General features: G+C 39.0%; 1 protein-coding gene across 1 annotated transcript in view; it reads left to right on the forward strand.

The window, feature by feature from the left end:
* Positions 1–12,385, forward strand: part of cpn1 (carboxypeptidase N subunit 1) — a 20,883-nt gene extending 8,498 nt beyond the window's left edge. The window contains exons 4-9 of the mRNA XM_015390509.1: positions 1,743–1,919; positions 2,037–2,148; positions 8,874–9,013; positions 9,402–9,501; positions 12,020–12,138; positions 12,230–12,385. Of these exons, the coding sequence (XP_015245995.1) occupies positions 1,743–1,919; positions 2,037–2,148; positions 8,874–9,013; positions 9,402–9,501; positions 12,020–12,138; positions 12,230–12,340 (759 nt within the window). The 3' untranslated portion in view covers positions 12,341–12,385. The remainder of the gene's footprint in view (positions 1–1,742; positions 1,920–2,036; positions 2,149–8,873; positions 9,014–9,401; positions 9,502–12,019; positions 12,139–12,229) is intronic.
* The last annotated feature ends 215 nt before the right edge of the window (positions 12,386–12,600 follow it).

Genomic DNA, 12,600 nt, shown 5'->3' on the forward strand with positions numbered 1-12,600 from the left:
ATCCATCCATCCATCCATCCATCCATCCATCCATCCATCCATCCATCCATCCATCCATCCATCCATCCATCCATCCATCCATTTTTGGATAGGTTGCCACTTTATTACTGTTTTTTATAATATTTTGTCAATTTAAAACCATATAACTTTGAGTCTTGTCACAATTTTTATAACAACATTTCTGACAGTTAAATCTATTAATAAAAGGGCTTCATTGCATACAGACATGAACACTATGTCAACTGTAGATGTGTGATAACTATGAATGATTGTGACTCGAGGGTAGGACAGGAAGATAAAATAGACTAAAGCAGTGAAGCAGACTGACTGACTGACTGGGATTCAGTGTGTAATGTGAACTGAGCCATTGTTATTCTGTGGGTCACAGCCTCTTTCCTAAAGTCGAGGTCCATCAGTTTGTTGACAACTTCTACTTTATATGATGTACTGACATCACTAAAGGTTCACAGATACGTTTAAGTCATCCTGCTTGGTTACATCTAATGTGTTCAAGGTCAGTAGTAACAGGGCGGCAGACTGTGTTTATTGTTCTACAGGCTGTTCCCAAAAAGAGCGATTACATGATGCAGGGCTGGGAGAGAACAGCTATGTTTTCCACTAGTCTGGAAAATAAATAGAAGCTCAAGGTTGAGCTTTAATCTTTTGCATTAGAGATCCCAAAGAACTTGGAGAAGCTGAAATTGTTAACTCCCATTTCTTTATTAATAAAAATGTTTTTTGGTGTAGACTTTTTTAAAGGTTTCTAGACTTTTTTAAAGGTTTCTTATATCCTAAGGCTTTTTGAAAGCATGTTTAATTTTTCAGAGGATTCATTTTGTCTACCAAATGCTGTGTCTGTTCTGCAACATGTTCTGCTGCATCGATAACCGGTTATTTTAATTACCATCAATACTGTTTCTGCTAAAGTATTTTTAAAGAGCATAAACATATGACTTTGTCATGATCCAACCACAAGATTCAATTAAATACCAAAAGAAAAATAGAAAAGAAGTGTATAATTATGAAATGGAAGAAAAACAAGACACAAAGATGCACTTAATAAATCTAAGCTTTTTTGAAAAGTGGGAAGAAGAAATGGATGACAGAGAGCCATGAGAAATCTTGTTTCCAGCTAGCAATAAACAATGTTTGGACACCCCAGTTTTAAGAAGCTCTTGGGGCGTGCAGGTTGGCGCAGTGATTAGCGCGCACGACCCATGTAGGGAGGCCTTAGTCCTCGATGCGACTGACCCGGGTTTGAATCCTACCTGTGGTACTTTGCCGCATGTCTGTCCCCCTCTCGTACCCCCTTTCCTGTCATCCTACTGTCAAGGTAAACGAGCCACTAGTGCCATAAAATCTCAACCAAAAAAAAAAGAAGCTCTTGTCAAATGACTCCAAAATAAGACATTTAAATCTATTTGCAATAGATTTAAACATAGTTAGAAGCATCATGCTTTGGGAAAGCTGATTATATATTTTGTATTATTTTATATGTATAGTAGAGAAAGATGTATACATCTACAAAGCAGCGAATCAAGGTGGCTAAATTATAATGCACCTCTTTTTTTTCATCATTCTCTGTGTTGGTAAAGCTGGAGCATCATATGCAGTTTTGCAATTTATTGTTTTAGAAATTTAGTAAATATATATTAAAAGTACTTTCACCTTGTTTTTGCATTAACTTGCACTTCTCATTGTGTTCCAAGCCTCAGCATCTCTTTTATACTTTCCCTTCATAGGTCGAACCCGAGACTCTGGCCGTTATAAAATGGATGCAAAACTACAACTTCATCTTATCGGCCAATCTCCACGGAGGAGCAGTGGTTGCCAATTATCCCTTCGACAGGTCGAGAGACCCCCGCATTCGAGGGAGGACCACATACGCAGCCACCCCAGATGACAAAATCTTCAGGCAGGTGTGCAGCTGGTTAAAAGTTCCTTCCAGATGTTGCACATCTGACATGGTCTCACTGTTATCTATTCATTTAAACGTGTGAATGATGAAGAGCACATGCATTTGTTTGTGATGGCAGTTGGCTCGGACCTACTCGTACGCTCACAGCTGGATGCACAAAGGCTGGAACTGTGGAGACTTCTTTAACGAAGGGATCACCAATGGAGCCAGCTGGTACTCTCTGTCCAAAGGTAACCAAACCTTCACTCCCAGACATGAATAAACCCTTTTTATATATTTCTTCTCTTGTTGGTAAGCTCTTAAATATGCATTCTCTTATTTTTTAGCAATAATTTGCCAGATGATAGTTTTTAATCCATGTGTGTCTTTTCTGCCATGGATTATTTGCTTGTTTCCTGTTTTTTTTTTTTTATTCATTGTTTTCCTAAAGATTGCTCGTGGACCTTTGGTCATTGCTTTGCAGCATGACACAATCCTTTTTAAGCTTTTTTTCTGACTCAGCAAAGAAAAGTTTGATAGATTATCACTTTGACTGACTCATCATTATCTGGTTTTAAACCTTTTAAACTTTAGTCTATTTGGGTCGTCCATCCTGTAATGTTCCAGGAGTGTAACGTTAAACTTCTTCTTCTTTTTTGTTTTACGTTATTTATTTAAAAGACATCAGGCTGTGATTAAAGGCAATAAAATGTGTAACCTCTATGTGTGGAGTGTTGTGGTTAGCGGTTTACAAACATTTTGAAGTAATGACCAGAAATAATATTGTATCAATTTTACAACTTTCAGCTGTACAAAGGGATAGAATGAGCAGCAGAAGGAAGGCAAGTATGGGCAGGCCCTGAAATTAAATGATAAAACTAGGCTTTCTTTCTCTTTTGAATCAAAGTCATCGGAGAAATATGTGGTATAATTACTTTTGTAAAGCTTTGTTGTGTTTGCTTCAAAGCATGATGCACATAAAGCAGCAATGCTTTATTCGGTTTAGTGATTTCAAATGTTTCTGTTCCAGATCTTCTTCTACTTCACAAATAAAGCAATTTCTAAAGCTTTTTCGTCATCTTAACTACATTACTAAAGTGAGAAAAATCTTTTTCAGGATGATGCAAAGAAACTTATTCACATGTTTGTTCCATCTTGGCATTATTAGCTTTATCTGAGCAGCTTTTTGCAGGTTTCTCCACCTTTACTCTGAGAGATTTCAGCTGATCCCCCAAAAAACCTGCTGCTTGTTGTCTTTCCTCCTCTGGTTTGCAGAGGAGTTGTCTTCCTGTTTAATAAATTATTATATTTAAAGCTTTGGTTCTGGCCTAACAAGTTCATACAAGCTCAGCTGCCCTTTACCAAACCTTATTATCCAAAAAGAGATTCCTCAGGTCCAACGGTACAGGGGACAGAATTTCTTTTTAAATTTTGTTTTTGTTTGTTTTTTGACCCATTCTCATTGTTTTATTTTATTTTCTATATTTGTTATTATTTTTGTAATCTAAGATCCACTTGTGTTGGAAAGTGTTTTATATGCAGTTTCATTTGATTTGCTCAAACACTCTCTTTTGTTGTTTGCTTCTGCTCAGACATAGAAAGACTAATGACAAATATAATCAGATATTTATGCATGCATATAAACTGTACTGAGGCATAAGAACAGGTCATTTAATCTACAATGCTTTTGAACAGTTGAGCTATACAGCTATAATTTCCATTTGAAACCAAGTTCAAGTTTGGTGCCATAAAAGAAAACAGTCAGTTATGCTGGAAGAACCGTGATTGTAATCATATTGCTTACTTTCTTTAGATGAGACCTTTAGCGTTTCATGTTTATTCAGTTGATCCATACTGTAGCCATAACATTACCCACCTCTTTGATGTTGTAAGTTGTAGCCTGGGGTGTCTGGTGTTTCTTTGGAATGTGAACCTGCAGAGCTTTACAGTTGGGTCATACGAGCTTTTGAATAGGATAAAACCAGCCGCAGTCTCATTTAGCAAGACTATGTTATGTTTAATTTGACAAGTCACTTTGCTCCAAGTGTTGTGTCATGGTCTGTGAAGTTACTTTTGAACTGTTCCCTTCTAAGCCTTGCCTTGAATGTATGAGCTTCATCACAGACTTCAAAAGGAACAAGAAGTGGCTTTCAAAAGCTTAAATAGAGAAATTAAAACAAACCCAGCTCTGCAAAGAAGTATGTGGCTGCTTACAAATTATTTTTATTATTTATATATTTTTTTGCATTTGTTGCCACACAAGCATTTCAAATCAATAAGAATTTTTTTTCTGCTGCTATTTAGAAAGAAAGGATTTGACTGTTCTGATTTGCATCAACGGGCATCAGTTTTCTCTAGTAACTGTCACTGAACAGTTTACAGGCATGGGTCGGCATGAAAGTCTGACCGTATGATTGATAACTTCAAGCAAAAACATAACGGAGTCATGGAATCGAAGATAAATTTATACATATATATATATATCCTCTATAACTGTAGTTGACTTTAATGGTCTGAAAAGTCCCTTCTTTCTCATAAATTCTCTGCAACAATTTCTTGTTTTTTATTGACCTAATGTATCACACTTGGAGTTTTTGTGTTTTAAATTCCNTATCACACTTGGAGTTTTTGTGTTTTAAATTCCAAAGTAGTGTTTAATGTAAAGCATATACACTGCTCAAAAAAAATGACAGCGGAAAAAATGATGCGGCAGGCTAGTCCATTTTACTAAAATTTCATTGTTGCAACTCAAAATGGTATTCAGTAATTTGTATGCATGCATGTAGGTGTGTATGCATGCCTGACAACATTGGGGCCAATCAACGGTATCAATTCCTCCATCCTCCAGGAACTGCCTGCATACACTCGCCACATGAGGCCGGGCATTGTCGTGCACCAGGAGGAACCCAGGACCCACTGCACCAGCATAGGGTCTGACAATGGGTGCAAGGATTTCATCCTGATACCTAATGGCAGTCAGGGTGCCGTTGTCTAGCCTGTATAGGTATCTGCATTCCTTCATGGATATGCCTCCCCAGACCATCACTGACCCACCACCAAACCGGTCATGCTGAACGATGTTATAGGCAGCATAACGTGGAGATGGGAAATGTGGAGTCAACAAGTAATCTCCATGTCATGTGTTTAATCTACCCAGCCAATTAACCAGATGAGTCCAATCTGCACAGGTTAATTCACGGTGAAGATTGGACTCACCTGCTTCAGTGGGTGGGTAGAACAAATACATGACATGGAGATGACTTGTTGACTCCACATTTCCCATCTCTGATATAACCTTCTCCACAGCTTCTCCAGACCCTTTCACGTCTGTCACATGTGCTCAGGGTGAACCTGCTCTCATCTGTGAAAAGCACAGGGCGCCAGTGGCGGACTTGCCAATTCCGGCGTTCTGTGGTAAATGCCAATCAAGCTCCACGATGCCAGGCAGTGAGCCAGGCCCTCAGGCCACCCTCATGAAATCTGTTTCTGATTGTTTCGTCAGAGACTTTCGCACCAGTGGTCTGCTGGAGGTCATTTTGTAGGGCTCTGGCAGTGCTCCTCCTGCTCCTCCTTGCACAAAGGTGCAGATACCGGTCCTGCTGATGGGTTGTAGACCTTCTACGGCCCTGTCCAGCTCTCCTGGAGTAATCTCCTGGAATATCCTCCATGCTCTTGCGATTGTGCTGGGAGACACAGCAAACCTTCTGGCAATGTCACGTATTGATGTGCCATCCTAGAGGAGTTGGACTGCCTGTGCAACCTCTGTAGGGTCCAGGTAGTGCCTCATGCTAACAGTAGTGACAGTGACCCTAGCCAAATGCAAAACTGGTGNAACAATTTCTTGTTTTTTATTGACCTAATGTATCACACTTGGAGTTTTTGTGTTTTAAATTCCAAAGTAGTGTTTAATGTAAAGCATATACACTGGTCAAAAAATTAAAGGAACACTTTGAAAACACATCAGATCTCAATGGTGAAAAGAATCATGCCGTTTATTCATACTGATATGGACTGAGTTTATGTGTTAGGAACAAAAGGATGCCACATCCTTTCATGTATATGATAATTATCAACTTACAGAGGGTTGAATTCAAAGACACCCCAAAAATTACAGCGGAAAAATGATGCGGCAGGCCAGACCATTTTACTAAAATTTCATTGCAGCAACTCACTTGTGTATGCATGCCTGACAACATTGGGGCATGCTCCTAATGAGACGACGGATGGCGTCCTGGGGTATCTCCTCCCAGATCTGGATCAGGGCATCACCGAGCTCCTGGACAGTCTAAGGTGCAACCTGGTGGCGTTGGATGGATGGAAACATGATGTCTCAAAGGTGTTCTATTGGATTTAGGTCAGGCGAGCGTGAGGGCCAATCAATGGTATCATTTCCTCCATCCTCCAGGAACTGCCTGCATACACTCGCCACATGAGGCCGGGCATTGTCGTGCACCAGGAGGAACCCAGGACCCACTGCGCCAGCATAGGGTCTGACAATGGGTGCAAGGATTTCATCCTGATACCTAATGGCAGTCAGGGTGCAGCTGTCTACCCTGTATAGGTCTGTGCGTCCCTTCATGGATATGCCTCCCCAGACCATCACTGACCCACCACCAAACCGGTCATGCTGAATGATGTTACAGGCATCATAATGTGGAGATGGGAAATGTGGAGTCAACAAGTAATCTCCATGTCATGTGTTTAATCTACCCAGCCAATTAACCAGATGAGTCCAATCTGCACAGGTTGATTCACGGTGAAGATTGGACTCACATGCTTCCGTGGGTGGGTAGAACAAATACATGACATGGAGATGACTTGTTGACTCCACATTTCCCATCTCTGACATAACGTTCTCCACGGCTTCTCCAGACCCTTTCACGTCTGTCACATGTACTCAGTGTGAACCTGCTCTCATCTGCGAAAAGCACAGGGAGCCAGTGGCGGACTTGTCAATTCCTGCGTTCTGTGGTAAATGCCAATCGAGCTCCACGATGCCAGGCAGTGAGCCGGGCCCCCAGGCCACCCTCGTGAAATCTGTTTCTGATTGTTTGGTCAGAGACTTTCACACCAGTGGCCTGCTGGAGGTCATTTTGTAGCACAGTGCCCTACAAAATGTAGTGGCAGTGCTCCTCCTGCTCCTCCATGCACAAAGAAGCAGATACCGGTCCTGCTGATGGGTTGTAGACCTTCTACGGCCCTGTCCAGCTCTCCTGGAGTAACTGCCTGTCTCCTGGAATCTCCTCCATGCTCTTGAGATAGTGCTGGGAGACACAGCAAACCTTCTGGCAATGGCACGTATTGATGTGCCATCCTGGAGGAGTTGGACTGCCTGTGCAACCTCTGTAGGGTCCAGGTAGTGCCTCATGCTAACAGTAGTGACAGTGACCCTAGCCAAATGCAAAACTGGTGAAAAAGAGTCAGAAAAGATGAGAAAGGGAAAAAATGTCAGTGGCCTCCACCTGTAAAATCATTCCTGTTTTGATGGTCGTCTCGTTGTTGCCCCTCTAGTGCACCCGTTGTTAATTTCATTAACACCAAAGCAGCTGAAACTGAACAACAACTTAACAACCCCCTCTGCTACTTACCTGACCAAATCAATACCCCAGAAGTTTAATTAACTTGGTGCTATACTATGATTACAAAGTGTTCCTTTAATTTTTTTTAGTAGTGTATTTTTATATTAGCCTTATCGTGCTACCATGCACAAAGAAGTAATGGAAATTACACATTATTCATGGCTCCAGCTACAGAGGGATGCGGTACTTTCACCTTTTGCCTACAACTAATCAAATGTGACAACTCCAACAATTAGTATTTGTCTTTTTTGGGGAACGCCTCCACAGAGGCCATTTTTTAACAATCTTTTTTATTGTTAAACCAAAATAAATATCTTAAAGAAGGTAAGTGAAGCTTGGAGTTCAGTTAAAATCTTTATTGTCTCGCAAGGGGAAATTTATATCACAGCAGCAGCCAAAGGCTTTCAGAACATAGTCTACATCTCAGCACAATTTCCACAATTAACAATAATCAAAGACATCAACAAGGATAGAAGGATAAAACCATAAACTGTTAAACATGCTAGGATGGATTGCACTGGGATAAAAGGCAGATTACTGTATAAGGGGTAGTTCTTGACTTCTTTTGATCTTCTGGATTCCTTTGTGACGTTCTGGATAAGCCACTGATTTAACGTTAAGTCGGTTTGGTGAACCAGTCAGTCCTGGGAAGGTTCACCACAGTTCCACGTTTTCTCTATTTGTACATAATCGCTTCCTCTCTGGTTCTTTAGAGTCCTTAAGCTTTAAAAATGACCCGGTAACCACAAAATAGGCTTAAATCAAAGGCATCCAGACTGTCTTTTTTTTCTGAAGATGTTTTAACACCTATCCAGAGGGAACAGGAATTGAAACATCTTCAGTTGCCTTCCAATTTTAACCTGTTTTATGTTTACATCATCCAGAGATGAGTGATAATTTATTTATAATTACGACTCAGTAAAATTTCCAGACTGATAGATCTCAATGAGTTTGTTTTGTGTCTCTTCTTGACTTTTACTTTACTTTATGAGGCATTTTAATTTTCCTTATGCTGTCAGACAGATTGCACTTTGATTCAAGAGGTCCGTAGGACTTAGGCCTGGATGATGATAGTGAAAATGAGCCAGAGAAATATTTGTAATCACAGTTACTTTTCTTCCAAGGATTTCTGTAGAGCTATGTTGGTCTGTCTTCATTGCTTTCCAATAAATTAAAGGAAACATCCTTTGAAAAATTATTTTTTTATTTATTGATCTCCTTGCTACCTTATTTTAACATTGGCTTTACAATCTCAAACATTTAGTATGAAAAAAGAAAGAACTGAGAAAAATGTTCGTGGGCCTCACATATTATATATTGTTTGTAAGTTAAACGTTAAACTTTAAAAGCAAATTTATCTTTTGAAATTTAACAATATTAATATCTTTATCTTTTAGGCATGCAGGACTTCAACTACCTTTATACCAACTGCTTTGAGATCACTCTAGAGCTGAGCTGTGACAAGTTTCCCCCAGAGTCGGCGCTGCCCAGAGAATGGCTCGGCAACCGAGAAGCATTGATTTCATACCTGGAACAGGTTTGAATTTTGTCACTAAATTATAAGAATGCACTCACTTTCTAAATTTGGGGCTTGAGTTTCTGAGAAATTTGCCTCCCAATGAATTTTGTGGTTTGGTTTAAGAGGAAATGTGCTCCTAATTTACTATGATGAACATAAATGGGCAGGAAGTCTGAAAAATACTTTCATTGTGGCTAGTAGGGAAACCAGAGACTAAAGGTCCCAGAGTCTGCAGAAAGTTTATTGTTTTGGAAAGTTTGTTTGAAATGTAATATGTGACTCTATGACTTTATTTGAATGCTGGTTAACAGCTGTAAAATACTTTCCATTATGTTTTTAGATGATTCAAACCACAGAAACTTTCTTTTTCCTTTAAATTTGTTCAGTACAATGTGCCTGTTTTTAGGTGCATCATGGGATAAAGGGCATGGTTTATGATGAGAACAACAACCCAATCAGTAAAGCTGAGATCTCTGTTGCTGGAATCAACCATGATGTTACAACTGGTAAGACTGCTCTTTGTTTCATCTTTATAGAAACCTGCTAAAATCAGACTTAATATACAGCATCTGTGTATCCTAATGCCTTTGCTTTGAGATACTTACTAATGTGCATGTAAGTTTGGTTATTTTCCTTTCTTTTTAGTTAATCTTAAGGGTAATTTGTTTGATCTTTTATATCCAGAGGCAAAAGAGAAATTAAATTTTCTTTACCATTCAGTAAACATTTCTTAAGTAATTGAGATATTTACACAACATAAAAAAGAAACACTTGCACATATAGAATACAGTCTATGTTGCATAAATAGGCGTTTGAATAAATACTGTTGCTAAAGGAGGTTACTTTATAAGTGACTTTTAAAATAACAGCTACATTAAGTTGTTTTTAAATTGAAAACAAGAGCACTCTGTTCCTGAAAGGCTACTCCATCTGCTGGACAAATTTAGAAGTGCAATTCTCAAAAGAAATCCAGTCTAAATACTGTGCTGGCCAGAGGTCTAAATACACTCAATATGATCATGAATGATTGAATATTTTAGGTCTTTGTTGATGCAGGTAATAATTAGGTGTACAGATGAGAATTTTTTTACAACAATCAAAGTTATATGTATAGCCTCAAATACAGGTTTACTCCTTCACTAATATTTGTTTAGAAGTCCTCTAGCCAGGTGCACATTAGTCAAGAAGGCTCTGCCTTGGTTTAGGATTAATTCTGAACAGTTGTTCCAAACAGAACTAGTAAAGTCAATTTATAATTCCAGGTTTATTGTCAAGGTCTGGCTTTGAAATATAGCAAACACATTTATTATAGTAAATAGTCTGTGTAATTCCAGATGTTTAATGTTGGCATACCAGGGATTATTGCCTGGGGTTATCCTGTTCGACCTGTTGTTCTCAAATGCAACTACCTGACCCAACTGCCATCCTCAGATTAAATGGAATTATTTAAAGTATTCTGGAACAGTTAAAGAGACAATCAAGTTTGTTATCACATAGATTAATGAAGTTATATTGTCCAAAGAGAAGGCATTTTGATGTCAACTGAACAATTAGACCAAAGCGAACCGCATCACACATCAGATCAACATCTTCAAGCTAAATTTATATCATCCACCAAGAAAGACAGAAATATTCTGTAGAAGAGCCTCATGGAGACAATGATTTACTATTTGAAAACTAGAGTCATGCTGATGACTGCATCATGCTGTGGAACCTCTGGTGTTGCTGGTGCCTTGCACCAGGTTTAGAACTGTTAAGAGGGAGTTGACAATCATTTACTCTTTCTTTTTCCAAGACAGTTTTTAAAACATCCAGATTTATGCTAGGAGCCTGTTGAAGGCAATATAAAGCAGGGCATTTCCATACAAATTAACTGAGTACATTAAGCCAAGTAGCTGTTGGGCTATTAAATCGGCTGAAAGTTTTATCCTGATCCTATTGTGGGTTAGAGAAGATGCAAAGTTGTTTTGTACGATCATCTCTCATTAAGAAAATTGACAGTTCAACATGGCATCTACTGTATGTCCTTATAATGGGTTTAAGTAATCTTCTATGACTATATTTTTATCATACAAAAATATATATATAATTCTTGTTCTGTAGTTTAGGTTATTCTCTATGCCCCTGGGGACATATTATGTGTTACTAAAATTAAAATGAGATGTGTTTGTTGATTGTCCTATAAATCAGCTTAAAGTTCTGGATCATTATTGATGTTTTGTGCTGTTCTCACTTAAAAGTTTGATTTGTTTTTGATTCCTTAAACCAGATGTTGTCAGGTTTGGTTGAAGTTAGGTGAGAGCCCAAATGCAGAGATCAGGAGACAGAGATGAGTTGTGGTAGATTTAATGCAATGTAGATGGGAACAGAAACAAAAATCCAGGAACATCCATCCATCTATTTTCTTCCGCTTATCCGGGGTCGGGTCGTGGGTGTAGCAGCTTCAGTAGGGAGACCCAGACGTCCCTCTCCCCAGCCACTTGGGCCAGCTCCTCCGGGGAAATCCCAATGCGCTCCCAGGCCGGCCGAGAAACATAGTCCCTCCAGCATGTCCTGGGTCTCCCCCTGGAACAATAAACTAGAAATCAAAAACAGGAGATGCCAGGAAGAAATACATATGAGGAGCAAAGCAAGGAAGAGAATCCAGCACTGAAGAACCACACAGGAAGAGTATATATATAAGACAGAACAAAGACTGAGATAATCAGCTAACTGAGAGCAGATGTGGATAGAAGGAACTAGAAGGGAGCTAGGGGAAAGGAGACTGGCACAAGAGGGCACAAAACACAAAACTGCCTAAATGTAACTAGACAACAACTACAATGACACAAAATGGAAAAGAAACCAATTACCTAGAAAACACAGAATGAAATAAATAAAAAAATTTATGAAAACTCAAGAGGAAACTTAAACAGAACCAAAATGTCTACAAAGGGCAGGATCATGACAGATGTTTGCAATTCTGAACAGTATATCCGTAAATTACGATGTGAAATAACCTTTAAAACATTGGGTTTCCTCCAGGTGTGGATGGCGACTATTTCAGACTTCTGCTGCCAGGAACATACACAATGAAAGCCTCTGCTCCAGGTTACCTTTCCTCATCCAATACAGTGACAGTGGGACCAGCTGAAGCTATCCAGGTGGGTCTCTGGGTTAAAACATTTCAGAAGAGATTAAGTTGGGCAACAAAAACATGAATGTTTTTTTTATTTTTTATTTTTTTTCTTGCAGCTTAATTTTTACTTGAAAAAAGCTCCAAAACAAAATCTGAAGGGGAAGCACCATCATGGCAAGAAGAACATATCTGCCAACAAGGCCTCACTGAAGCTTGGCCCAAGATGAAACATGCAGAAAAACTCAGACATCATACAGAAGATAACCCAGAGACACAGAGAAGGCCCCACTTAATCGATACCCCAGCATATTGATCATCTAAATGATGTGTTCATGATATATCTTTGTATTATTAGGGTAATTACACAATAAAAACTTTTTATTTTCATTGATGATTATACATCTCTCATCTATGAAAGAATTGTTTAAAGTCCAATGTATTTATGTAACAGTGTTTATGTATGAACACAATTGTTTCTGTAAAAAAA

Source organism: Cyprinodon variegatus, unplaced genomic scaffold (genome assembly GCF_000732505.1).
Source record: "Cyprinodon variegatus isolate N-32 unplaced genomic scaffold, C_variegatus-1.0 Scaffold502, whole genome shotgun sequence".
Lineage (NCBI taxonomy): Eukaryota > Metazoa > Chordata > Actinopteri > Cyprinodontiformes > Cyprinodontidae > Cyprinodon > Cyprinodon variegatus.